Source organism: Onychostruthus taczanowskii, unplaced genomic scaffold (assembly GCF_017590055.1).
Source record: "Onychostruthus taczanowskii isolate IOZ18803 unplaced genomic scaffold, ASM1759005v1 scaffold75, whole genome shotgun sequence".
NCBI lineage: Eukaryota > Metazoa > Chordata > Aves > Passeriformes > Passeridae > Onychostruthus > Onychostruthus taczanowskii.
The window spans coordinates 2,412,656-2,440,649 of record NW_024505339.1 but is presented as its reverse complement, the minus strand read 5'-3'; the positions used below and the strand labels follow the sequence as shown (position 1 = coordinate 2,440,649).

The 27,994-nt window shown below is 45.8% G+C and overlaps 2 protein-coding genes across 4 annotated transcripts; one reads left to right on the top strand and one right to left on the bottom strand.

Annotated features, from left to right (window-relative positions):
* Window positions 1-4: 4 nt before the first annotated feature.
* VKORC1L1 (vitamin K epoxide reductase complex subunit 1 like 1) lies at window positions 5-16,849 on the top strand. 2 transcript variants are annotated; one of them, XR_005953999.1, is made up of 4 exons: window positions 5-222; window positions 9,981-10,090; window positions 10,742-11,646; window positions 16,720-16,849. XR_005953999.1 is itself a non-coding variant. In XM_041422923.1 (3 exons), exons 1-3 carry the CDS (start codon window positions 29-31, stop codon window positions 10,966-10,968), a joined length of 531 nt encoding a protein of 176 aa, XP_041278857.1. In that variant the 5' UTR covers window positions 5-28; the 3' UTR covers window positions 10,969-11,685. The 2 variants fall into 2 exon arrangements, 1 of the variants encoding a protein (XP_041278857.1); XM_041422923.1 differs by lacking the exon at window positions 16,720-16,849 and having other exon boundaries at window positions 10,742-11,685.
* On the bottom strand, window positions 15,591-27,936 carry GUSB (glucuronidase beta). Of its 2 annotated transcripts, XM_041422921.1 has the most exons (12): window positions 27,685-27,936; window positions 25,979-26,167; window positions 24,933-25,114; window positions 24,033-24,175; window positions 23,682-23,869; window positions 22,845-22,997; window positions 22,116-22,294; window positions 21,606-21,752; window positions 20,512-20,596; window positions 18,861-19,037; window positions 18,247-18,382; window positions 15,591-17,131 (listed from the first exon to the last, which is right to left on the bottom strand). In XM_041422921.1, exons 1-12 carry the CDS (start codon window positions 27,919-27,921, stop codon window positions 16,974-16,976), a joined length of 1,974 nt encoding a protein of 657 aa, XP_041278855.1. In that variant the 5' UTR covers window positions 27,922-27,936; the 3' UTR covers window positions 15,591-16,973. The 2 variants fall into 2 exon arrangements, with proteins under 2 accessions (XP_041278855.1, XP_041278856.1); XM_041422922.1 differs by lacking the exon at window positions 22,845-22,997.
* Window positions 27,937-27,994: the final 58 nt, after the last annotated feature.

Here is a 27,994-nt window from a genome sequence, read left to right as displayed (position 1 = left end):
CGGGCTGAGGCGGAGGGACGGGGCCAAGATGGCGGCGCCCGTCCTGCTGCGGGTGTCGGTGCCGCGCTGGGAGCGGGTGGCGCGGTCCGCCGTGTGCGCCGCCGGCATCCTGCTGTCCCTGTACGCCTGCCACCTGGAGCGCGAGAAGGGCCGCGACAGCCACTACCAGGCCCTGTGCGACCTCAGCGAGCGGGTGCGCTGCTCCGCCGCCATCACCTCCAGGTGAGGCGCGGGTGGGACCCGCCGCCGCCCCCGCGGGGGGAAGGGGCTGAGGGCTGCGGGAGCGGTGGGGACGGGTCCCGGAGTGCTGCCTCCCGTCCCTCGGGAGGTGCTGGGGGCCGGGCCGGTGCTCGGAGGGGCTGCGGGCCGGGCGGGGGCACGGAGGGGCCGGGGGCAGCGCTCCCGGTGTGGGGCAGCCCCGCGGCTGGAGGGCCGCTGTGGGAACGGGGATTTTCGGGATCGCTGCGGCTGGAGGGTGAGGCACCCGCAATTGCTGTGTTGTAATCAGTGTCAGTTAGGTGGAGTGACAGGCGTTTTAGTGGTAAAAGCTCGGCAGAGAGGAGTGCTGTAGCTGTGAGCCGTGGTTAAGGACAACATAAACAAGTGCGGTTGCGGGTGGTTGGCTTTGTTAGCTTTAATTGCAGTATCTGTATTGCGTTTTCATTGGGACATCTCCTGGCAGCACGGGAGATGCTTTGGTGATCCAGAGGAAGTGCTTCATTCGAGGGAGACTTGGATGCCTCTGCAGCACAAGCCCAGTCCAAATCCTGACTTATTTTGCAGATGTCCAGCCAGTACAGCAGTTGTTTTCTAAAGGCCAAGGGCTCTTGTTTCTGTTAGGAGAGTCATTGTATAAATCTGGTTCTTGAGCAAATCTGTGTATTAAATCCTTCCTCTTTATTTTAATGAGAATTTTGTTGTTATTGTGTTAGTGTCTTCAGCTCAATGAGTACTTGAGATTTCCTTTTTTCCCTCTCAGTATAACCTGTGCAAAAGCTGTCACAGTTTTTATAGAGGTACTTGCTGTATCATCATAACAAGCCAGTTTGGGGGAGTATTCTCATTCTCTGTCAAGCTGTGAGCTGTGAAATTTTTGAGGCAAAACCTCCAAGGAGCTCTTTTTCCTAAATCCTCTTCTGTGGTGACAGAAGTGAGATTGTGTGACAGAAATCTGGATCTCTGGTCACCTGATATTGTGGTTGAGTGAAGGCTTTAACTCTGCTTTTCTGTCTGCCTCAGGTCACCTTTATTTGTGAAGGTGCTTGTTCATGTCTCTGCTTGGAAAGTGGCCTGAAATGAGAAGTTTGGCTCTAACTAAGGAGAAAACGTCAATAAACTCACCAGATAAATTCAAATAATGTGAATTAAATCATGCTTAGGCTACTGAGATTAAACCACGTGAGTCTCATCAGGAATTTAACTTTGATCACAGATACAGGGTAAAAAGAGAATAACAGAGGTCGAAGCCTGGTCTTGTATGGAATTGGTCCTCCAACAGCTTTTTGTTGTTGCTGATGTGACAGGGAATTGGATGCCACAGTTTTGATGCGTGTTTACTGAATACTTGGGAGCAGGAAATTACCTAAAGATATAATTGGAATTATTTCTAATTATGGAACCAAGCTCGGTAATTACAGCGTTCATTAGCAACGCCGCAGCTGACACGTTGAGTAAGACCTGGGAATCCTTTGCTGGAGGAATTCTGGAGGATAATGTGAGGAGTTAGGGATAAAATGCTCTCAGATCTCCCAGCAGTTGCTAGGAGAACCATGCCTGGAGTGAAGCACTGCAAATGCCAGGAGAGCTCGTGATCGTTGGAGCAGGTGGTGAAAGGAGTTTGTGGAAAGGAAACGTGCAAGTTCTGTTCACTCCAACCATATTTGGAGAAGAATTTGCTTTCCAGGCTGTGCAGGACACAGAGGGGGAGCTCTGCTTTAAAAGTGAGGCAGGAGGGCAAGGCATTAAAGTTGGAAAGAAATTAATCTTATTTTCCACGTTGCCACAGCTCCCCATCCATTGTTCTCTCAGTTTCTCCAGCTCAGTGTTCCTTGCTCCCACACCACCAAAAGTTTCTCAGGAACTTAATTTCTAAAAGGAACTTTTAACCACACTTTAGATTTCACTGGGTTGTAAAGTTTCAATTTTGTGTTCCAGCTTTTTCACAGGTAATTCAGATTTAACTGTCACATTTCTCATTGAGCTGTTACACTGACAGTCAGAAATTATTGATTAGCTAATTATTAGAGTTAACTCTGCAGAGTTAACTGGGTGAGAAACTTCTGTTTCTACTTTGGATTTTAGATGGTTCCTTGGGTTATGTGACTTTTCATTTAAACTGGATTTGCTGATGGAATTTGGAATGTTGCAATCTTCACATCTTGAGCTTTGACTCCAAGAGTGGGCTGAACTTTAAAAAGCACTTAATGCTGTTAGGATTCATTTCAAATGCATAGAATAATTAGAATAAATTAGTTTATTCCTTCCTGAGCTGACTTTCTGGTATTTTGGGTGGAGTTTTTTTCACCAGCTGTTGGTATTTCCAAGTCTTGCTTTTAAGCCAGATCTGGCACTGGCACAACTGCAAGAACAGAAATGTAAAGACTGCCAGCATGCAGAGGGAGGAGCACAGAAAATCTCCTATCAGAGCCTGACTCATGCAGAGGGTTATGTTGGAGAGATCCCTTCCCAGTATCCCTTACCCAAAACATGAATGGTCAGCATATTTCAAATTTTTATCAAGGGGAAAGTTCATGAAATAGTTTAAAAATAAAATTTGCTAAGGAGTGGCTGATAATGGCAAGTATTAGGGCAATACCTCACATCCATGGCAATTGCTTTTTTATTTGTAAATTAATTGCTGTCTGATAGTTGAGAATAATTAAGTGTCAAGAATGGCTTTATTTATAAACTGGCTGGTTTATAAATTGGCTGCTTTATAAACTGGCTAATAGTTTTGGACTGAAAAATATTTTTGGTCTTGCTGTATTTTCACAGTGGGAATTAAAGTGATAAAACACATTTCAAGTCATACAGGTCATGCTACAGCTCGAAATAAAATGTGACCTTTAAGTGCTAATGCAGAGACCCAGAGCCTTTGGCTTTGGCCTTTTCCATGCCCTGAGAGATTTTGGGATCTTCTAGCACATTTTTCCTTTCTGTCTTGGTGAATTGGAGATTGCTGGAGGATAAATTGGTGGCTTAGAATGACTTCAGCAGCCTGGCATGCATTGATGAGTGCTGCAGGAGAGCCTCAAGACAGCAGCACAAACGAGCAAAGGGCACCTGTGTGTCTTTAGCAATATTTGCAGCTGCGTCAGTGAAGGGGTTTGGCAATAGTCAATATTGATCTTTGCCTGATTGCTGAAGGAGTTCTAGAGTCAAAGTGGCATTTTGGGCACCTGGATGTCATTGGTATTTTAGGAATTCCCTGTTCTGTTCATGGGCAAAGTCTTGGATTGGTGTCGTGTTTGAGGCACTTTGAGAAGTTGTGGAAAAGTCTGGTGTGACAGAATGGTTTGGGCTGGAAGGGACCTTCAAGGTCATCTTGTCCCAGCCCCTGCCATGGGTGGGACACTTTCCTCTATAAAAGCTGCACATCCACCTTATGTTTTCTGTGGATGCACCAAAATATTCACCTGGTAGTTCCTGAAAATGCCTGTTAGATGTGGGGTGTGTTGTGGGCAGGTCTGGAAGGGTGGCTGTGCAGCTGTAGTGTTATTGTGTGGTTCTGCTCACATTCATCAGTCACTTCAAACACTGAATTTACACCCAGTGTGTTCTTTTTGGTTGTTTGTGCTGGTGCAGAGCTGCTCCTCTGCAGAGTGGCTGTGAGTTGCTCTAAGAGCTGCAGGTGAAGCTGCCCCAGAGCACACCTTGCTAGAACTGTTCTGGTGCATCTTTACAGGGATCAAAGTGACAAGAACAACCCCATTGTCCAAGGAAATGGGGCATGGAGAAAACTTCCCAGACCTCCCTAAGGTGATGTTTCAACAGGTTCTGTTGTGGGGCAGTTCCTGTAAACTTCTGGTCTGTCAAGTTTGCTTAGTTCCAAGTAAAGAACGTTATGTGGCAGTTATTCATATTTAGAATAATAAATTCCTGATATCCCAGGAGTTCTTTTCATTGCTGTACCTGCAAGCAGACATCCAGATATGTTTGAGGTTTTCAGCTGCAAGTGTTAGTGACTGCTGTAAGGTGCTAGGAGATGAAAAAGGGATTCTGGATTGAGTGGGTTTGCTGTCTAAGGGAAGCTTGGAAAATCTCTGGTTTGGAATTGGGCAGGGAGAAATTGGAGGAGCCAAATTCAGTGCCACAGGGCAGGGGAGGGAAACCCAGAGTCACTCCTGTGCTGAAGGGAAACCCTGCCCTGGGAGCCAAGGTTCTCTGTCCCTTGTCCCCAGCTGGGCTGGCACTGTGCAGAGGGCTCAGGACTGGCACAGGGGGAGCAGAGGGTGTGAGCTGGGAGGATCCAGAGCTGATTCCTTGGGCTGGAGAGGGGAGGTGTTCCAGGAATGCTGGTAGAAACCAGCTTGGAGTTTTAAAGTTGCTCTTAAAGCTGCAGAAGCTGATAACTCAAGTATTTTGTTGTTTGTTTGTTTTTTTTGTTTTTTTTTAATTTTATCTTTCTAGTATAAAATTGATGGTTTAATACTGATACAACACTTATTGACTGAGGCACATCTTTTATAAAACACAGCAGTGCCCCTGCTGTGAGAATATTTTATTTTCCATCCTTACAGTGCTCACACAAACATGTGAATTTTTGCTTTTCATAAATATATCATTTCCAGCTTGGCTGGAATTTGTAATAGGGCTAGGTATTATTTTGCCTGGTGCAAAGTAAATTTAACAAAGTGCTTATAATTCAGATTTGGGCTCCATTTATGGTAGCTTAATAGAAAAGATTATTAAGGAAGGAATAGAAGGAGTCAGTCCTGTTGGCTTGTATCTTAAATAGCCAGTGCTACTGTAAAGGCTGCTATAAAATAATTATCCTCTGTCTGCTTAATATTTTGCTGATCTAGACACTGAGAGTTTTTACAGAGTCTATCTGAAGCAGAGCTGGAGGATATATAGAAGAAAACCTCATTTGGTTCTGCTAAATGCTGCTAATAGATTTAAACATGAAATTAAGTGTATCAACATTTTTGAGCACTCCTGGCAAGTTTACAAATGGGAATTTTTAATCTTCTTTTTTGTGGCTTCTAATTGAAGGCTTTTACTTAATTTATTAAAACTGTTAAGAGTGGCCTTGAAGCCATGAATTAGATTTAATCTAAAATCCTCTGGTGAAGCTGGAAAGAAGTTGCAACCAAAGTTTCTTAACATGCTCCAGATCCTTTGACCTTTATATGAGCTTTTCACTGAAGGCAGGGGGTGAGCTCTGCTCTCCTCTGAGAACTTTCACTCTGGACCAGAAATTATCTCAGAAGTCCAATGTTGCTTAAGGAAATGTGCACCTCACTTATCAAGTGTAGCCTTTTTTATTTTTTTGTTTTTGATAAAATTAGATTTATTGTTTCCTCTAGGTTACAAAGTGGTAAGGGGTGCTTGCTGTTGATAACAAAATAATGATCATGGGATGGTAAATAATTCTGAAATGAGAGGAAGTAACTACTGCTTAAATAACTACTACTACCCAAAAACCACCCAAATTTGAGTTCTTTCCTTGCAGCTTGAGTCCAGAATCTTTGTTGTTGTTTGTCCTTTTGCACCAAACCCAACAACTGAGAGAGAATTGTGTTGGCAACTGCTGCTGCACGAATGCAGAGATTGGGGATCAGACAAGCCTGTGAATAATCTGGTCCCCTGGAGGATTTGATTGCATTTCCAAGCAGTCCCTGAGGACACTGGGATGAGAGCTGGGAATTGTCCTTTTTTCAAGGCATGCTGGACCTGCCCTGAGCCAGTGTGGCTCTTTCCATGTTAGAATGGAAATACAGGGGTTACTTCAGCTCTGGGCAGAAAAACCAAGGGGGTTGCCTGGTGAAACCCAGGGGATGTGATTCTGCTGTCCCCAGGGGTGGTGTTGAGGTCAGTGCTCAGAAAGCTCCTGGGACATCCAGGAAGGCCTCAGGGGAGGCTGCCAAGGGCTGGTGCAGGTGAAACCCCAGGTTCTGATCCTTAAGGACAGTGGAGGCCAAGGAAAGATCATTCTTGGGGAAGGATCTTTGACAAAACTGTTCAAAACATCTGCAGGCAACTGTCAGAGCTGGGGCTTGGCTACAGAAACACTCCAGCATTTCTTACAGGGGCTGCAGGGAACGCTGATCCAGCTGCTGGCTAAATAAACATTTTCTTGTTGGTTTGTTTGACTTGGTGGGTTTGGCAGGCTTGGAATTCAGCTGCTTTTGGAGCCAGTGCTGACTACTCAGAGCTTGTAACTTGTTAAACTGGAAGGTTGTTTGCTTGTCCTCTACAATGTTGGAGATGCTGGTGGACTGAAAGAGGTTTTTGTGTTCCCTTTTAGCATTTTCTCTGCTAAATTATCTAAAATGTTTCAAGTGGGTCCTCTAATATTCTGTTCTGGAACATAGAGGATGTTCATAATTGTGCAAAAGGGATTGAAATTATTTTAGTGATGTAAAAGTGTAAGATTTTATTGGAGGTACATCACTTGTGGAGCACAGTGACCTCAGTTCTTTTTGTCTTCCTGTTAAGAAGTAACAATTGCACACAAATACTGCTTTAAACTTCTGAAAATGCAACATTGCTGAGCTTTGTGAAGTACCTCAAACCAAAAGGGGCATTGTTCAGAGGGTGGATAATAACTTTTAAAACCTCCTTTTGATAAAAGACAGTGAACATGGAACTGAAAGTCACTGCAGTGTTCAATTGTAGATGTTGGGAAAGGAGATGAATCACTTCATTTTTGATTTCTTGAAACACTGTTTAACATTTCGGAGAACATTCAGAGTGGTACATGCAGATAGGGAGGGAAACTGAGTTACAAAGATGTCTTAAAGGTTTGTTCCTTGTAATTAGCTCAGATTGCTTTTGATTTTAATAGCAGTGAAACTCGGGTGTGGTGAAAGTGGGTTTGGCACCTGTGTGTGTCAGAGTGCTCTGAGTCACCTCGGGTGACAGCGACCTGGATCTGAGCACGGAGCTCCTGCTCCTCAGGGATGGAGCCACCAGGCAGAGCCAGGAAAAGCTTGCAGAAATCAGGCTCTGCTTTTACCTTGCTCTGCAAGCAGCTCTGTACATCCTGCAGGTCATTTTGTTTAGCATTCTGTATATTAAAAAAAAATAAATGCAAATGATAACACTTCTTCTAAATGACCTTTTTTTTTAAAGGGCAGGTTACATTAAATACTTCCAAGTTTATTTTTTGCAGCTTATCTTGCTATTAGGACTTTCTTCTTGCTATTTGTTTGCCATATTTTTTTAGACTTTGAAAGTTATCATTAATCAGGCAATTCACACCTGAGTCTGGTGTGAAAATGAACACTACTCAGTTTTTATCCTTCCTTCACTTGCTGGCAGAAGTTCCTGGTTCATTGTGAGTTTTACAACATTAATAAAATTAGGAGACAATTTAGACTTTTCAGCAGGGAAATGGGAGTATGCAAAGTAAATATATTAAGTCTAAATACTTTGCTTTTCAGTTTGATGCAGAACACTTGCTCCCACTCCAAACCTTATAAGGCTGGGAAAAGTGTTCTGTGCTAAACCCCAGGCTGCTTAGCTGTCTCCAAGTGTGTGGAATAAGATGTGAGATTAGACCTGGACTCCATGGGCTGAAATGTAATACTTGATGTCCTCAAAGCTGCTACAAGGCCAACAAGACACTTAATGAACTCCTGCATGTGGAAAAAGCTTTCCCTGTGCTCTGACCTTGCAGCTCTGCACAGATCACTCCAGGACTCTGACTCCTGGGAAGGGCTGGAACTCATTATCCTTCCTCTGGCAACATTTTATTATTCTCTTGCAGAACAGCTGCAGGGTGAGGTTCTGTAAAATGCCATTTCTGATATTTTAAGCTCGAGTTTGCTCTCAGACATGACAGGATGTGATGAACATCAGAAGTGAGAGCACTCAGGTAGGGCTGGATTCAGCATCCTGCAGTTGGTTGGAGTTAGGCTGATGCTGAACCTTTGCACTTTGGGTTGTGCAGGAAAACCTGAGTGTGTTCAAATCATTCTAATGTCAGCCTGCCATGAATTCTCACTTGGACACCAGAACAATCCACTGAAGCTGTGGATGGCAGGCTGAAGCACATATAAATGTAATAATACAGAAAAATAAATATAAACTGTTCAATGTAAAAATGATAAATTCTTTAATGTATTTGTGTGGCTCTTTAATACAGCCTTTGGAATTTGGGCAACATAAGACAATTGTTACATGTGCTGTGACCATCTTATCAAAGGAAGGCTAAAGAATTAACAGTTCTCACTTAAAATCCAGGTAACATTTGACCTGTGGGAGGAAATCTCACCATCACTGAGATTCTTTGTAATTCTTTGTAACTTCCATAGCCCCAGAGCTGCCCTGGGGTGAGAGCAGAGAGGCAGGCAGTTCTGCCCTGCTTTTCCTGGCAGCTCTGGGGTGCTAAGGCTCTGTCCCCTGGAAGAGCATTGTGTGTGCTGCCTTGAAGCTTAATATTGGCACAAAAGTTTCACTTTTGAAAGATTTGAGACCAAACTAGCTGAAAATATGTTTAATTTTTGACTGCTTATACAGTAAGTCTGCTTTCTAAGAATTGTGACCTGCTGGGTTTCTTGGGGAGAAGAGCATAAGATTATTAATAGTAAATTCAAACTTAGTCTGCAATTAAAATAATGAGTTTTGCACAGATGGCTGTGAGACTACCGAGTGTTTTGGAGATGATATGAAATTGTCCTCATTGTGGTGCCTCTTTCTGTGAGAAAACTGCTGTGATGTGGTGATGGCAGGTCCCAGGTGAGTGACATCAGCACCATTGCTGCCTTGTGCAGGGACAGACCTGAGCTGTGGCTTGGTTCAGCAGGGCCATTGCCTCGAGGACAGGAAACTTCCTGAAAACTTCACTTTCCTTGGGGTTTCCTGCTGCAGCAGGATGAGGATTGGCACTTTTTCACTTTGCTCAGTTAAGCTGCTAATGTGAAGCAAACCTTACATTTGTTTGCTTGGCTTGATGCTCCAAAAATCTGCTGGCAGATATCCCAGTGTGCTTTTGTGAGTTAAATTACCTTGGAGGAGCAAAATAACTTCATATTTTCAAGTGACACTAATAAATAGGGTTCTCACTTTGCTTTTACAAATAATGGCATGATCTGCCTTAGGGCATGGAATTAATGGTTTCTGGCACAAACACAATTGCTAATTTAATCTTTCCTCCTCCTTTTGCAGCAGCAGTTTTGTAGGGCTTGTGCTGCTTTCTGCCTTATCACTGGAAAGTTGAAAGTCACTTTGTAGGGATTTCAGGTGTTGGTTCAAAGTGTCACACCGTGCAAGAGCTCCAGCAAACAAGGGCTGGGGATCTTGTGATGGTGCCATCCTCAGCTCGTGTGCTTGACAGATTTGGGTTCCTCCTGAGCTTGAGGAGCAGCTGAGGTACAGAGTTTGAGGAGCAGCTGAGGTACAGAGTTATGCCCTGGTTCTCCTGCTCTGATGCACACAAGTGAGTGGAACAAATCCTTGCCTCAGCTTTGTAGTGACCTTCTGTCTGACTGACTGTGGTGCAGAGCTGCTAAAGCTGTCACTGGGGGAAGGAAGTGTTTCTGTGACAAAACAGCTCCAAACTCCAGCCCTGGGAAGCAGAGCTGGTGTTCAGGGAAGTTCCAGCTGGGTGAACTTAGCATTTCCTGGTGTGTCAAACACCTTTAATCAGCAAGGTGTGGGATAAAGCTGTGCCCAGTGCTCCCCCTGTTGCTGCTTGGTTTTCCAGTCGTGTCAGAATATGTGTCCTTTTCTTTCCCCAACAGCCCTGAACTGGAAATGCTGCTGGAAAGCAGGAGGTGGCCAAACAAGAGTTAATTAATTTCCCTGTTTTACAGATGGGGTCGAGGATTCGGTCTCTTGGGTTCCATCTTTGGAAAGGACAGTGCAATAAATCAGTCAAACAGTGTTTTTGGCCTGGTGTTTTATATACTACAAATGCTACTTGGTAAGTATTCATTCACTTCAGAGCCTCAAGTGTAAAGCAGGGCTGTGGGGATGAAGGAGGGCAGCAAAATCCATTGCACAATCTGCAGGAAAGCAGATAAATGCTTCTGATTTTTATATCTTGGGGTTTTTTTAGCAGCACTCTAATGATACATCTGTCCAAAGGGCTTAAAAACCCAACTGATAACAAGAGTAATTGCATTTTCTCCTGATATGCTATTAATAATCCAAGTGTGAAGACAGTTTCTGTGCTGGTATTTTCACTCCAGTATATTTGGCATTGGATTGCATGGTGGAAAAGAGAGAGAATAAAAATGGAATGGGCAAGTTTTGGAGGAGTGATGGAGAGAGCAGGCAAAAAAGTGCATGAAATATAATTTTGTATATTTCTTGTTAACTCTGTGGTTTGCTACAAAGCTGTTAATCCTGACAGAAATAACTTGACCACAAATTTTCCTATAACTCAAGAATATGAGGATGGTTAATCCTACACACACTCCTTATCACAGACAGAGCCTTAGCTACTCCTCTCCAAAAATACCCAGGTGGTATTTCAACCAGAATTTTGTGTAACTGTTGCTGAGTGGCTGAGTTTGAATTCAGTTTTGCTCTGTGTGGAGAGGGGTGAGTAACTTTGTCTCTCTTGTTGCAGGTATGACAGCAAGTGCAGTAGCAGCTCTAATCCTCATGACATCCTCCATAGTGTCTGTAGTAGGGTCCCTGTACTTGGCATACATTCTGTACTTCGTGCTGAAGGAATTTTGCATTGTCTGCGTGCTCACATATTTGCTGAACTTCATTCTCTTTATCATCAACTACAAACGACTAGTTTATTTGAACGAGGCCTGGAAGAGGCAACTCCAACCCAAACAGGAATAACCCCTGCTGGAACTTTTGACTGACAGTCTGAAGACCCAACTTCCATTAAGTTTATTTTGCAGTAATTTTTTTATTCTCCATATCAGACACTTTTTGCCCCCCTTTCCCCCACAAGAATCATAATGGAAATTTTGAATTCTAAATTTCAAGGGGCCCCAGATAATTTCTCTGTGCTAATCTTCAGTTTCAATGCGGTTCTGAAAGAAAGCTCTGTAACAATCAAAGACAAGCTTTAACTTTACTTGGAAGGAGTTTTAGCCACAGCAAAACCTAGACTCTCTCTCTTCCCCTCCACTTGTGAAGTGGGTAACACTTGCTATAAAATATCCTGTATATAAATTCAGGTATAACAAGATGTGATCATGACATGAAATATTCTAGACTAGCATCACCATATTTAATATTGCCATGTTTACAGTAAGTGTATTTTTTCTTTTTTTCTTTTTTTTTCCCTTTTTTTTTTTTTTAGCTGATGGACTTAGATTTGACTAGGACTTATACTGTAAATAAAATCAGAACTCTTGGTTTCATCCCTGGAGAACTCACTGTCCCATGGGTTTGGTTAGGAGCTGTCAGAGGGTTCAGCTCAGAGTCGACTGACACGATGGAAGAAGTGACCTCCAAAGAACATGGAGCTGCTGCTCTCACTGTTGTGATTTCACAAGAATGATGCTTGGGGTTGGTTCCATTTCTTCTTCCTTTTTTTCTTTTTTTTTCTTTTTTCTTTTTTTTTTTTTTTTTTTTTTTTTTTTTTTTTTTTTTTTTTTTTTTTTTTTTTTTTTTTTTTTTTTTTTTTTTTTTTTTTTTTTGTCTCCAGTAACAAAAATGGAATTAAAGCTGAAACCTGAAGTATGTTGATTAAATGACAACCTCATTAATTTCTGTACAGAACAAAAATAGCTTCATGTGGTCAATGAAAAGCTGATTTGCAGATTGGGGGTTGGATGAAGTGTTCTTTGAAAGGATTCATTTCCAAGCAGAGCTGTTCCATTTGAAGCTGTGCTCAGCCAGCCAGTGTTACTAATGTTTGATGTTCTGTGAATGCTGCAGTATAGAATTGCAATTTGCAGTGGAAACCACTGAGTGAGCAGGATAACCAAGCAGTGCACTGAAAAAGCAGTTCCTTAATTGATCTTGGTCAGGATCTTTGGTTTGTGCTATATTGGGAAATGAACTTTAGGCCTGACACACACACAGAGAAGATCTCTTGGAAGGGCAACCTGTTTAATGGGATAAATAAGTCAATGTGCTCCTGAAAATGAAATGTGATATAGTGCTATCATTGCTCTTTCTAAGAACTAATTGGGGAAAAAAAATATTAAACTGCAGATTTAAACAAAGGAACAAAATTGTACATGTTGTTTCTGCACTCAGTATTCTAAGGCTGAATGTTAAAAGTGCCTTCTGTCTTCAAATCTTAAACCAAATACTTTGTGTTGAACTTGGCAGGCAGAAGTGTCCTTGCTTTAAAAATGAACAAACAAAATTCCCAGCAAACTTGCTGGGGATAGAAGAGTATTAAGAGATCTGGTTTTAGTTTTTAGACTGAGAAGTGGTAGCAGTATTGTTTTCAGTTTAATTTAAAAGCTTGATGTGATTTGGAAAAGTGAAATATTTGTGTTTCAGACTGTGTGACACCAAAATGTGTGGGTTCAGCTACTTTCTGTAATTGGTGCTGTGCTGCTTTTTGCCCTTGTCAGTTCGAAATATGAAGAATTCCAACTGCATACCCATTTATTTAAAGAACTAATTTAACTTTTAGCATTTTCATTCTCAAGCATGAATGTCAGAGAGACACTTCCTTTGTAAGTGAGTTTTAAACACTAAGGATAAACTTGACTGTGAAACGAGCAGTGTTTCCATAGAGCAAAACAAGGCTGGAGATCGAATTCATAAAATTAATATTTAAATTACTACTGAAGTCATTCTGGTTTATAGCAAGGGTAGAGGTGGAAACTGCTTTTCTGTACAGAGTTGTGTGGTGTGAGTAACATCTGTTGCATGTGACACTAAATGACTCGTCCCTCGTCTGACAGTTTAGCCAACAATCCATTAAATGAGTTTTGTATTGACCAGAGTATAGTTAAAGCTTGTCTTGATGTTTAGTTCTGTCTCTCAAATGCCTTCCACTTTGATATTAAGGGGAATGAATGATGTTGAATTGGTCCCTCAAGGCTTGGCTTTGTTCCCTCCCAAGCCCTGAGGCAGTAGCAGTGTTTAATGTGTTGTATAGATTTTGTTTTGATGCATTCCTGTGATCTACACTAAAGGCATGTTTTTTTCATCCAAGGAAGAGGTGAACATGTGCTGCTCCTATCTCAGAGCAAGCAGCCATGGAGACAAGTCTAATCCATGAGTACTTGGTCCAATTTCTGGGAAAAAAAAAGAGGGAAAAAAGCCCCATCAGCTGAAAGTATTGGTGTTGACTTAACTTCACTGTGTCTTGTGCTTGTTTGTGTGGGCATAGTCTGTTGATTCAGTTTGTTTAGTAAAAGTGTTTAGGGCCAGATTTTCAGCAGTCCCTGTCAGTGTGCACATAGGGAGCAAATGGAGCTGGAGTTTGGGCTCTGGGAGAATTTGCAGCCACACTTTGTGCACAGCTTTGCAAATCTGATCCTTAATTGTGAGCTCTCTTGTCTTGTGTGCTTCCCTTGCAGTTCCTTTTTACTGGAAGTGATTTGCTAGAAATGGCCCTGATTTCTTCTGTTTCTCTCTCGTGCTTCAGAAATGCAGCTGGCCTGGTAAAGGGCAGAGTAATCTTAGCAGGAGAAATTTGGACTTTTCTGCTTCCAGTTCTTGGGACTCTTTCCTTGCTGCTCCCAGTGATAGAAACAGCATCTTCCTTCCAGTAAAACGGTTGTGATTGAAATCAGGAGTGCAGCTGTGCCCCTGCCTGCCCCAGCCAAAATGTGGTGGCAAATATGTGCTTGATACTGGTTTTACCCTTACAAATCCAAAGGCAAATCCTAAAATTTCTCAAGGATGCAGGAGTCTGGGTAAAGGCAGGTATTTGGGCTGGCAAGAGACAGGGGGTGTTACAGAGATCCTCGGTGTGGTTTCAACACTCAGGAGAATGGAAGGGATAAAATTCACAGTATCCAAACAGAGGTTCTGAATTTGGGCTCGTCCTGCCCCTCTTTGGCTCTCTCAGAATCCCAAAATTCCTTTAGGATCATGGAATATTCTGAGTTGGAAATTTCACAGTGAGAGGCGGATTGGAAAGGCAAAAAAACCTCATCCCAAACCCTGCTTAGGAATTAACCATTCCTGAAATCCTCTTACTGTAAGGTACTTGCTACTCTTTAGGACCAAGGAGGAAATGAATGTTCTTGGAAGTTTCTTCCTGTGAAACATTTGTGACACTGAGGCCAATGAAACATTCCTGAGCACCTTTGAGGTGTGAAGTGACAGCAGATCTCTGGTGAGGAGGTTTCTCAGTGCTGGAGTTGGCATTTTTGTGCTGCTGTAGTCTCAGTTGTTCCAGGAGGTTGGTGAGGTGCTTCAGGCAGTTCTGCTCCTGATTTATGTGGGCTGAGATCAGAGCTTGGCTTTGGTTCTGCCAATGTTGTTTAAACTGGTCCAGAAAAGATACGAAGTATTCTGTTACCACAAAACTGTGTTAAGCATGGCCTAAATATTAGGTGTTTGTTCTGTATAGTATGTTCCATCAGCTATTTATTCCCAGTGCTTTCAACTCCAAATCCAACACCCATTTAAAATGGAGTCATTGGGCAGATATTCCTTTTCTCAATATAGGCTGAGAGATTCTCTACTGGAGGTTTAGGATACAATTTTGCTAACAGGTAAAAAACCATGTAAATATGTACCAATTCTATTTGTTGCACATAACTTTTTTGGTATAAAAAAAAAAAAAAGAAAAAACCCAACAAAAATAAATGTAGAAATTACCTGTGGATGTCTTGCTGCAATCATTCTTATGCTGCATTCATGCAGTCCAAACATAAGAGCTTGAATGAACCCAACCAGAGGCCTTTTTGGACTCAGTCTGAGCCTTAGAAACTGTTTTTAATGTCAGTACTGTAATTCTGTTTCTAGAAATTGTACCAAGTCGTGTGGTTTTTTTTTTTCCAAGACCTTGTGTGTGTTTAGCAGTAGAAGGGTTAAAGCACTTGATTCTCCCCAGATCCCAGTTTTCCCAGTAGAATTCCTGCAGCTTTGTGTCTGGCTGAGCATTGTGTGTAAAGGCTGAGCAGCGCTGACTTGAGGCTTTCAATGTTTACAGTTCTTTAAGCAAAAAAAGAAACAAAACAAAACCAACCCCAACCTTGTGATTTTTATCACTTTCTGCTTTATTGGGGCTGCTCAAAGCTGGTCCCACAGACCACAAAATCCCTGGAAAAACTGCTGGATGTGTCCCTGGATTTGGAGAGGGAGCTGCTGGGCAGGGTTGGGTTTGTTGAGAACAAGCAGGAATTAACCCTCAAATGTGTGCTCAGATTTTGGGGGGGCTGAGCTGAGCCCTGGTTTGTAAGGAGTGACCAATGTCAAATCCTCATCTGTGTTTTGGTCAGGTCTGTTGAAATTGGGGAAGAAAATGAGTTTTTAAAGGATGATGGAGAAGTTAAAATGACTCAAACACTGCTAGTTGGCAGTACCATGTGTGTTTGAACAAATGTCTTTTTATTGTGCATAGAGTTTTATATTCTGGAGGTTTAGTTCTAGAGAAAATCTAGGCCTAGCACGGTGTGAGGAATGCTGTAGTGTTGTTTCTTTTTGCTTAAAAACACAAGAAAAATTGTTGTGGAGTCTGCAGTGAACCTCTGTGTCCTTACTCTGCAGGACAGGGTGGAAGGTGCTGTTGGTTCCTCGTGTACCACCTCTGAAGGGAGCAGAATTTGGCCAGCACACAAGAGAAAAGCAAATCTTTCCTTTATATGGTCAGATTTGGTCACTTCCCTGAGGCACTCACAGCTGCAGAACAGGAGTCATGGCACCAGTTTCACCCAGAATCTGTAAATTCCAGTAATCAAACTCCAAATTGTAACTTCCCAAATGCATTGGGCAGCCTCTGCTTTTGTTCTTCTGCTCCTTGTGATGCTGCTTTTGGGGCAGTGCTGGGAAGTTTGCAGACTAAATATTCTGAGTTTTTCTGTGAGTGCTGGTGTAATCCACGCCAGGCTAAAGCCTGGCCTAGGCTGGTGTGCAGGCCTAAAGGGACAGCACTGAAGCAGCACAGGGATTTCCACCTGGCCCTGCCCCAGAGGGCTTCAGGCCACTCTCAGAAAAGTCTGGAACAGCATTTCCCTCTGGGCTGCTCTTCCTGTGCTGACATTTAATATGAAGGAAGCCCTTCCGCATGGAAGTGGCATTGTTGGACACAGTTTGTGTCTGACAGTGGCAGTTTTGGTACTGTAAAATAAATAGATTTCAAGTTGAGTTGATGTAGTCCCTCCCTCTGTAACATTCCACCTTGCTGCTGGAGCAGGAATTCCAAACTCTCTGTTGGAGTATGTTGGGTGGCTCACACCCTTCCTGGCTGCTGGGAATGCTCAGGATTTCTCACACATCCATCCTGTCAGGCCAGAGCAGCTGCACAAACTGTGCTCCTCTGCAATCCTGTGGACAGTTTGCTGTGATCTCAATAGTCTTAACTCTTAGGGGAGTTTAACTGGAAAACCTCATTTGCTTTAGAGGGATGTGATGTTCATTTAGAGTAACTTAGATTTTAAGTTCAGCATTGAGTTGTATCATGTAATATTTGTAATTTTTTTTTTTTTTTGCCATAAACAGATACCTCAGTCAGGATTTCTTAACTTCAGCTCCTTGAAAGTGAATATTTGTTTTCCTGCCTGGAAACAAGAAGCCTCCAGACATGGCTGAGCAGAGGAAACAAAAGTTTCTGATCTGCTTTGCATCACAGTAACTACTTCAGGTGGACTAGAAATCGCATTGGACTTGCAAGACTTGAATCAGGCATAAAACTTATTTAAACAGAGATTTAATAACGAGTTCAACATAATCCCCAGCCACTAAACCCTTTGTTTTCATTTTAGGAAGAGGGAATGTGATGTCATTGCAGGAGGAAGACAGCTTGATTCATTTGCAATCCTCCAGTACCTGTCCCTAAGAACAAAGGCAGCGGCTTTGGGCTGGCGCTGGCGGGTGAAGATTCCTTTCTTGTTCCCCAGAACTCGTGTGGTCCCTGCAGAGAAGTTAGAAAATAAATGTATAAACCAGGCTCTTCCAGGCCCTGCTTGAGCTGTTACAATGTAGGTACTAAATGAGGCCAGGTGGAAGAGACCTTTGCACAGTCAGGTACAGCAGGGAAGCTTGGCAGGATCCGTGGATGGGACACAGCAATCAGCTGCAGTTCCTTGTTTTTACAGCTGCTGAGCTGGGACACTTCACTGGGGTGTGCCCACTGATCAGTGCCACATCTACTGGTGATTGGCTCCACCTTCAGCTTGGATGGAGGAAATGGTGATGACTATTTACTGTCCTGTGTGATATCTGGATCCTTTCTGCCTGTTTTAGTTTTCACAAGAAATTAGATAAAAGGATTGCAACACGTAGAGAGACTGGAATTGCATCTGTGTCTGACCTTGTCTACATTTTCTCAGTCCTTCTTGATGCTGCTTTTCTGGGCACTGCCATCACTGAGCTTTCTAATGCCTGTCCTGGTGCTCTGCAGGGTATTTTAGTGCTGTTCCTCCCTCCCCCTGACTGTTCACGTAACCCACTGCAGGTGGCATAAGCAGAACAGGTTCTTTATTAGATCTGAGTTGTGATTGTTTCATTTCTGTGGGACTGCACTGTAAATTAAGGAATTTCCCTTCCTTTGTGACTGCACTTATCTGTTAATAATGAGTGGAGTGTCATGGTGAGACAGCTGTGTGCCAGCGTGGCATCTGCACCTCTGCTGCTGAACCTCTGCCAAGTAAATAATGATTATTTAAGGTGCTCTGTTCCCAGGGCAGCTGTAGGTGACACTGGAAGCAAGTGAGATGTCCCTGACAGCTGCCTGAGGCTCTGAATGGAGGGTGGCCAAAGCCCAGGAGCAATCTGGGTTCCTCACAAGCTTCCCCTGTGCATTGTCCCTTGTTCCTGGGAGCATCTGTGCAGGAGAAAGGAATTAAGCACAGGCAGGACCTTCCTCTTGGCTCTGGTCATGCTGGATTTTGTGACAAAACCAGCTGTGCTCTGTCCTGGTGAACAGAGGGCATTTTGCCCCACCCTTCAGCACAGTGTTTGTGTGGCATCAACCACTGAGCTCCCAGGGAGGATGGAGAGGTGTTCAGAATATAAATAAAAGCTCACCTTGATTGGTCATGAAATCAGCAAAATTCCAGATGAGCTCCCCGATCACGTACTCCTTCCTCTTCTTGTCCAGGACAGAGTGGTACTCCCTGAGCATGGCCTGCTGGTACTCCTCAGTGAACATCATGGGGGGGTCCTGCAGCCAGGAGAACAGGCTCAGGGCACACACAATCCCATCCCCACGGGCTGACAACTGTTCCTGGGCAGGAGCTCTGGGGCTGCCTGGTCTGCCAGCTGTGCTGCATTAACACGGCTGTAGTGACCATCAGCAAACACACAACTCCAGGGATTGCCAGGGGCAATTCCCCTGGTGGCCTGTGTCATGGCAGGGACAGGAGTGCCACCCCCTGCATGGGACAGCGCCAGGAACCTCCGTTCTCCAGAATTCGCTTTCATTTAAGCATTCTAGCACTTTCAAGGACAGATTTTGGAGTCCTCTTTAGCAGACAAAGTGAGTGGCAAAGCTCTCTGGTTTTGGGAGCAGGATCCCAATCCTGGAGCCTTTTGGACACTCCCAGCTGAAGCATCTCCCAGCAAAGCCAGGCCCAGTGGTGCCAGCCTCTCCCAGTTACAATTTTCTGCCTTCTAAGAGCAGTTTCCACCACAACACTCACACTGTGCAGCCCAGGCACTGAGTCTGCTCCATATTCACTCTGGATAATGGGTTTTTGGTAGGTTTTATACCAGTTCTCAAACTGGGCTGTGAGTTGGAGTGGGATCACTTCCAGGTGGCCTGGGTCGTGGTACCAGGAGAAGTAGCTGTTCACACAAATCACATCCACATAGGGAGCCTGCAAAAAACAAGGTGAGAGTGTTTTGGCACAGACTTCAACCTTCTCTTGTAAATCTAAATCCTCCTTTGGATTCATTTAATGGAATCCAGGTTTATTTCACATAGAATTAATTGTTTCCCCCATCACTCAGGCCCTCCAAATATAATCTTTCTCAGAAAAAAAAAAAAGGATAAATTTAATAAGCTAACAGCATTAATTTGGCATTTTTCTTACAGATTAGGAAGTCACAGCAAAGAGTTAGACAAGATCAACACGTTTCATTCTCAGGTTTGTTAGAAGTTTTTTTGTTTCCAAGATGTCTCTGGCTTGCTGGTACATTTAGATGTACTTTTTCTTTTTGAGTATTGGAATGTGATTATCAAGTGAGTGGTCAAATATTTTGACTAGCAACTAAATTTTGTGCATCAATGGTGCAATACTAAGACTAAAGCATTCTGCAAGTTTATCTGCCATTTCTACCACATGGACAGTGTGATAAAAGGGCACAAAGCCCCCTCAAAATAAAGTGATGTTGTATGTAACTTGTTCAATGTTCTCTTAACATGTTTTGTAATAAAAGAAAAAAAAAGTTCTAATATCACATCAGTGTATGAGAGATCTGTTCTTTGGGTTTGTTTGCCTGAGCTCCTCCAGTTGGGCAGAGTGGGACTGGGATATCCAAAAGCAGGTTCCTGCTGGGCTCCTTCAAATTTAAAACCACCTGAGGTTTCGTTTTTTTTCTGGGGTGGAGAGGAAAAACCTCAGAGTTGCAGCCATTCCTGCTAATCAGAAGATATTTTAGAAGAAATCCAAAGTGTAACCTGGATCAGAGATGTGAGGCAGCACCAACTCACCTGCTAGAAGTGATTATGGTACAAGGATCTACCCTGGAAACAAATACAGGTGTTAAAAATCCTTGGTCCATGCTATGAAAGGTCCCAAAATCCAAGGAAATTGCCTTTTGGTTATTTATCCAGCTCTACGCTTTAATTGTGGAGCTGGAGGAGCTTTTAGATTATTCAACACAAACAGACATCTGCCAAAGAAGATCTAGAGCAGTTGAAAGCAGGAATTAAAGCAAAGCTTCCTTCCTTTAGACTTCAGCAAGGGTTGTGAGCATTTTAAAGAGGTTTAAGCTTTGGCTTAATTGCAAGTGAAAATCCTGAGCATTAGTAAACACAATCAATGGCATAGCAAAGCATGACAATATTAATGGAATCCAGGGGCATAATCCTGCACACAAAGAATTATTCTCTCTTACAGATCCTTTTTTTTTTTTTCCAGCTGAGCTACAACTACAGGATAAGGTGATTTCTACTAGAAACAAAAATGTAATTTTTCTTTAGCCTTTCCCTGCTTAATATCTCCAGTAAATTTAGGTAGGAGCTGGGGGGAAAGAAGTATACAACAAGTGACAAGAGGAGGACATTTAATGTATGAATTTAAAATAAAAAAAAAGAAAAGAAAAAGCTAGAAAATAAAGCAAACTTACACCACGATCAAGAGCGTAATTAGCATCTGTCACAAAGGTGACTGGTCTGGAGGGGTCGAGAGCTTTAGTGTGAGCTATCACTGTCCTGTTTGCAAACAGTAAAGCAAGAGTTCAACAACAGCATGGAGCAGCACAGCCCCCTCTCCCCAGGCTCTCTGTCCTTCCACCCCCCAGACTGAGCTGCTTTTGATTTAGCAGCCAGTGTTTTAAAGAAATAAAGAGAGTATCTGTCACCGAGTGCTACGCCACCTGAAAAAGAGCAGAGTGGAAGCACACCAAGCACAGGCACGTGGGTGGTGCCAGCAGCTCAGAAGTTGAAGGGACAGTTGAGTTTGAGGACAAAACTGTAAAAAGGGCGATGGGAAGTTTCTGAACAGCTCCTGGGATGTGTTCTTGAGGCCCTGTGCCACAGCAGGCAGAGGGTGGATGTTTCTGAGGAAGCCCTGAGTGAGGGAGATGGGACAGAATGGGAGAGTCAAGCTCTGCTGCTGCCCTGACATTGCAGGAGGTGGTGGAACATCCTGAAGAATGAAACTCACCGCTGTCTCTTAATGCACCTCAGCTCTCAGGGACAGTCTGCTGCCCATTACACAGCTGCCTCTGGGCTATCCAAAGCTTAAATCTCTTCAGAAATAAACCAAGGGGGCTGCAGGGACTCAAAGCAGTGGTTTAGAAGTGGGAAGCCATAGAACAAATAAGCAGCACTAGCTGCAAAACCTTGTGTTCAGAATGAAATGCCAGTTATTTTACAGCTTTGCTGTAAATCTCAAAGGATTCAGCACTCATCTTCCAGTGCTAACAAGGACTATTCCATTCTCACCAGGTCTGATTTTACTCAACCCTTAGCTCAAGAAGAGATGCTCAAACCAAGTGGACTCCTCGTAATTTTGTGGAGTCTTGCTGGTTCAGAACCAACACGCTGGGACAGTTCTGAGCATCACTTCCACACATGCAGCAGTTCCATTTTAGTTTCCATCCACAGGTTCAATTCCAGTGCTCCCAAAAATGCCTGCCCTCCTTTTACTGCCTCTCTGTGCCATCCCAAAGGAAGAAGAGGCATCATCTGCCAAGAGATGAGGAGCAGAGGCACTTACTTGAAGTAGTGAGCAGCTGGGGGCAGCTCTGAGGCCGGCTCGTTGGCCACTGACCACATGACCACCGAGGGCCTGTTCTTATCCCTGCGGACCAGCTCCTCCATCACTGCCAGGTGATGCTGCAGGGACTTGTTCCCAAAGCTCTCGCTGGAAGACAGAAGGAGGTGAGGGTGTAAAATCATCCATTTCCCTGTGAAAACTCAGCCTCTGGCCACAGCAGAGCCTTGATGCTGAGGATGGCTTCTGCCCTATTTCCCCAAAGTGTGCTGCACAGTTCAGGGCCGTGGTTTGGGCTCATTAATGAAGCCATGTGGCAAAATGTGGCAAAATGTCCTCTGGTTGCCCAACATCATGGCGCAACAGGAGATTTCCAAACAGAACAAAGTACTCTCACTATCGGCACAACGGGTGGGACAATGAGCACAAAAGTGTAAAAATAGTGATGGACACTTGGGAGCAGCTGAGGGAGGAGCAGAGGAGCGAGGGCAGGTTGTGCTGGGCAGCTCTTACGGCAGTTTGATGCCCACCCCCGGGCTCTCGTCGATGACCACGATGCCGTAGGCGTCGCACAGGTCCATGATCTCCTCGGCGTAGGGGTAGTGGCTGGTGCGGAACGAGTTGGCCCCCAGCCAGCGCAGCAGGTTCAAGTCCTTCACAATCAGGGCCCAGTCCAGGCCTTTGCCACGGATCTGGGGGGAGAGAGCAACCAGGCCTTGTGAACACAGCTTCCCTGCTTGAGCCAGCCCCAGCCCTGCCCGGGGTGGGGAACCCGCCAGCCACTGTCACAGTCAGGGGTTTGGGCTGGAGGGGACCTTAAAGCTCGTATCATTCCACCCCCTGCCATGGGCAGGGACACTTCCCACTAGCCCAGGACTCCAAGTCCTGTCCAGCTGGCCTGGAACACTTGCAGGGATGGGGCAGCCACAGCTTCTCTGGGCAATGTGTGCCAGGGCCTCCCCACCCTCACAGCAGACTGGCTGATGGACTGCCAGCATATCTGGCTGAAAGCTGTGGCTGGGAGAGGCTTCAGTGTCCCCACCAGCACATCCATGTGCCCTGAGGGATGGCAGGACCGGGCATGGTGTCCCCTTAGTGCTTAGCCTGGGAGGAGGGTGTGAGGAAACAGCTCCTTGACAGGGTGTCAGGAAACAGAGAAGAGAGGGGAGGCAGTGCAGGTGCCACCTCGGCAGTGTGAGCTGAGGTGGCCCTGCGTGTCCCTGCCACGGGTGCCACACTTACATCTGCATCCTCGTGCTTGTTGACCCCGTGGAAGTAGAAGGGCCTGCCGTTGATGAGGAACTGGCTGCTGGTGACGTGCACGGTGCGGATGCCCACCGGGAGCGTGTACACGTCCTCCAGCAGGGCCCTGCCCACCTGGGCCTGCATCCTCACCTGCAGGTCAGGGAGGAACAGGAGGGATCCTCACAGGGATGCCCAGCGCTCCCTCCCCTGTCTGGGAGGGAGATTCTGGCCCCACATCCCTTCCCAGCCCTCAGCACACAGCCTGTTCCTCACTGCTGCTGCTCAGGGGGAGCCGGGTCTGACTGAACAAAAAATACAAATCCAAGGTGTGGAAGCTGAAGGATGAAGAATGAGCCCCTGGATGCTCATCCCAAAAAAACTTCAATGTCTTTTCCCCATGGCATTCCCCCAGGCCATGTCTGTGCCCTGCACCTTGATGCCAGGCAATGACTGACACATCACCTGCTCCCAGGTGTGACCCTGAGTCCCTGGAAACTCAGAGCAGCTCATCCCCCCTGTTTCCTGCACCTGAACACCACCACTGATCCTTAACTCCCACAGGATCTCCCAGGCTCCAGCTGAGGTACTCATCATCTCCCCAGAGGGGATGCATGGACCCTCAGTGGGAAGGGCCAGCAGCTCAGAGCACACTCCCGGAATGCCCTTCTCCCTGCCAGCCCCTTCAGAAGCTGTCAAAGTTTGATTTGATTAGTGCCTAATTAGCGGAGCCACTCTGGTCACATGCACAGGGCCCGTGAGAGGACAGAGGAGAGGCCATATGGCAGTGCCTTAACCCTACTAAACACACCCACAGAGGAGGAAATGCCACTTTACCTCCAAGGAGTACAGGTATCCAGGGTTCTCGTGCATCAGGTAAGGCCACCAGAGTTTTGGGTTGAGGACTTTGAGCTCTCCCACTGGGCCATCACCCGTAGCAACCACCTTCCCCTCTTGGTCACGTAAACTCAGGGACAAGGAACTGGCTGTGCTGCCAACCACTGCCACCTGATACTGCACCGTGGCTGGCTCAGAGGAAACAAACGACAATCAGAGACTGCAAGAGACAGCTCAGCCTCAGGGAAAGCCACTGGGAAATAAATTCAGTCAGACTCGTGCAGGATATTTTCCCTGCTGCCCTTGGCATCTCCACTTGGAGCCCGAGGGAGCTGCTGTGACTGGACCTACCAACAGTGTCTGATGAAGTGGTTGTCACAGTGATGTCATCGATGTAGGCAGCAGGAGTGGTGTACAGCACAACAGGGCGGTGAATCCCAGCATAATTAAAGAAATCAAACTTGGTGTCCTGCACAAAATAGTTCTTGGGGTACCTGAGTGAGCAAGACAGGAGCAAGGCTGCATTACACTTCACTACACAGCTGAAGGCAGCATGTGGATGCTGGCAGTGCAAAATAATAATGTAAAATATCTTTGTGACACGCTGGATCTGTCAGATGTTACACTGTTGCCCTGATTTTGTAAGACTTTGTTAAGCCTTCTGATGTTTGCATTCTTTCAACAAACTTTCTCACACACAGTTCTGTAAATAACTTATGTTTTGCATTCTTTCATGGAGGTGGAGAGAATTGATGGACCCTTGGTCTGTCCAGTGGCATGGGAGAGGTGGCACTGTCACCCTCCAATCCACTGTCACCTTTGGAAAACTATAAATGTTGGAGTCAGAAAATAAAGTTCCTCTTCTTCTTTTTTGTTCCCCTCGAGAGCAGCAGTGTCTGTGTTATCATTTCGTGCCTTATCACAACATTACACTGAAGGATTTTGCAGTTAACAAAGATCTTCATCCTTCAGGAGAGCTGGTACTTGCAGCTCCCAGCTGAATCCAAGCTTCTGAAACCTGCCCTGGATTCAACTTGGCAAATCACCCAATCTGAGCCCCCCGTGCACAAACAGATGCAATAACTCACCGCCGACTCCTCACAACACCACAGCTTCAACTCCTCACAGCTCCACCAACAAATCCACCACAAAGACAACCCCACTGAGGGATGTCTGAACCAGCAGCTGAACAAACTCCCCCTGTCCCACACCCCTGGGACGAGCCCAGCAGCAAAGCACCCCAGAACTCACCTTGATTTGTCAGCCATGTAGCGGATGGAGCCCGGGGGCAGCGTGTGGGGGGTCAGGGTGTTGTTGAGGGCCACAGTGATGCGGCACAGGGTGCCTGGGCTGCCCTGCACCACGCTGCTGATGTCAGCCTCAAAGGGCAGGTGCCCCCCTTCGTGCTCCACCACCTGCACCCCGTTCACCCACTGCAAGGAAAGGCACAAACATGGCTCATGGGGATTCTGTGGTCAGCAGAGAACAGGGAAGAAAAGCTACAAGGAACACCTGGGCTCGTGGTCCTCAAAGGGTCTTTGAGGGATCAACCTGCTGCCACGATATTTTATGAAAAATCCTTTGCTAGGATTTTTTTCTCCTATTCTAGCTGAGAAGCCTCAGAAAATAAATGTAAACAATGACCTATCCGATGGCTGTGGAATGTGGTCTGGACATTGTTTACCAACAGGTGCACCTTTGATTGGCTCATGTGAGTTGTTTTTACTTAAAAACCAATCAAAGATGCAGCTGTGTCAGACTCTGAGGGCCACCAGCTTTTGTTATTTATTCCATTCCTTTTCCTTCCCAGCTTTCTGGTGGATCCTTTTTATCTCTGTTTTTTTAGTATCGTTTTAGTATAGCATTTTAATATAATATAATATCATAATATAATAAATCAGCCTTCTAAAACATGGAATCAAGATTCTTCTCTCTTCACTCATCCTGGCATGCCCGAACATTACCATATATCTTTGAGGGATCAGCCCTGATCTTTGAGGGATTCCCTTTGCTGGGAGCTAGGTGTGGGTCATTGCTGGGAGCTAGGTGTGGGTCACACCAAGTGTCACTGAGGGTCACAGTGTGGGGCAGATCCATTCATCAGGAAATGTTCAGTTACCAATCCCAAAACTGCAGTATCAGAGAAACTGGGATTCATTCTTGCTGGGGGAAAACGGGCACGAGCTCAGAAGGGGATGCACAATCGAGGCAGGGACGCATTTGCTGAACAAACCATACAAGTGCCTTTAGCCCAGCCTAACTTAGGAAGCACAGGGCCGATGCCCCGAGGCACGCACCACGATGCAGTAGTAATGGGCGCTCCCAAAGCGCAGCAGCAGCCTGGGGGCGGGATCGCCCTGCAGCCAGCGCAGGGGGAGCAGCACCTCCTTCTCGTACCACACCCAGCCGATGTAATTCTCCAGGCTGGGGTCCTGCGTCACGTCGTTGAAGCTGGCAGGCACTGGCATGTCAATCACAGGGCCGGTCTGGCAGGAATTGCGTGGAAAAAGGAAGGAACAGAGAGTTTAAAAAGAGGAGCTTTACTACTGGAGGTGTCCCTTTCCACCGACAGCCCTGCAATGCCTCTGCCAAGGGGAAATGCTGTTTGAAAACTGCTGAGATCTCTCACAGCTCCTATACAAGCCCTAATTAGCACCAGGCACAGGAACCTGCCTGTTCCTACAGGAAACGGCTGCTCCTTTCTTTTCCCCTCCTGCTGTACAATGAAATGTTTTCATTAATGGCCCTGGCATCATGGAATCAGAGAAGTGAGGAGGGAAAACCCAAGCCCAGATTGTTGTTTCAGTGGGAATTTTCTCCTTCACAGCTCCAGAGCAATGTGGGGGTTGTGGTGCTGTTTGTCAGCTAAGAGCTGTAGTTAAAGAGTAACAAAATAATAGATATTTTGGGCAGTAATGAATATTTTGGGATATTTTTCTCCTCGTGGAGACAGGCTGGGCTGATACCAAACATTCTCACTGCATGAAACAACAGAGATTCCTTGAGAATCCATTCAGTTGCTTATTCCAATATGAAGATTAGAGGGAGGCAGTGTCACAACACATTGAAAATCCAGATGCTGTTGCCAAGCTGTTAATTTTCAGCACTTTCTGCCCTCAGGATGTTGCACAAAGGGGTTCTGCAGCTTCTCCTCTCCCGAGGAAGCCTCAGGAAATGGAATGAGGAAGGTCTGAGCACCCGGGGTGGGCATCATGTGCGTGGCTGACTCAGCTCTGGCACTGCAGAGAGCCCAGTGCCCTCATCAGAAATTCCTAGTGGGAACATCCATGGATGGGCAAGAGGATTTTCTATTACCTGATGCAGGAAAACCCTTGCCTGTGCTGGCCAGAACCTGTGTGTCCTTCAGGGAGATTCTCTGAGCTCTAAAACAGGTTGAGTGCACTCATCTAAGCCTCTCTTTGAAGGGGCAAGATCAGGATTGCTCTCCTCTGCAAAACTTCCAGCGGCACAGTGCCCTCCAGCTCTTCTCTCCTTCCACAATCCAGCAACAAAATCGGACAAAAGGCTAAAAACAGAAATAATGAACGACTTGTCCATTTTATGCACAAAATCCCTAACTCCTTTACGTGATCTCAGTCACATCAAAACTCTTCTACCAGCACTCTGAAACTCTGGAATAAACAATTCCCAGTGCCCTTCCAGGCACATTTGTGCCGGTTCTGCTGGAGGCTCAGCGCTCTGCAAGGCTCCTGCAGCACGGGACACCTGGAGGTGAACGGGGCTCATCCAAAGGGTGTCTGCCTCCGGAGCAGCACCGGGGCATCATCAGGGGCTGCTAATTAGGAACTGCCTCAAGAACAACCCGGGCAGGGCCAGCAGCGTGCGGAGAACGGCAGCGGCTCCGCCAGCCCGCTGGGGAAGAAGGCAGGGAAAGAGGAAAAGAGGAAGAAAGAAGAGGAGCCCCAGCAGCGGAGTCCGGTTCGGAGGGGAAAGAGCGCAGCCCGAGCCCGGCGATGGCAGCGCCCGCCCCGCTCCCCGCTACCTGCCGGAGCGGCCGCCGGTACCAGCGCTGCGCGAAGCCGGCGTCCCTGCCCGGAGACAGATCGGCGCGGAAGCTCCAGAGGCCGCCGAGCTCCCTGCGCTCGCGGGAGGGGGTGTCCCGGGGCTGCAGCATCCCGGCGGGACCGGCCGCCAGCCCCGGGAGGAACGGGAGGAACAGCAGCAGCATCGGCAGCGTGCACGGACCGGCCGCGCCGCCGCCTGAGGCCGCCAGCGCCATCTTGGCTGTGGGCAGGGCCCGCTGAGGGAGAGGGGCGGGGCTGAGGGTGAGGGGCGGGGCCGCGGCTGAGGGA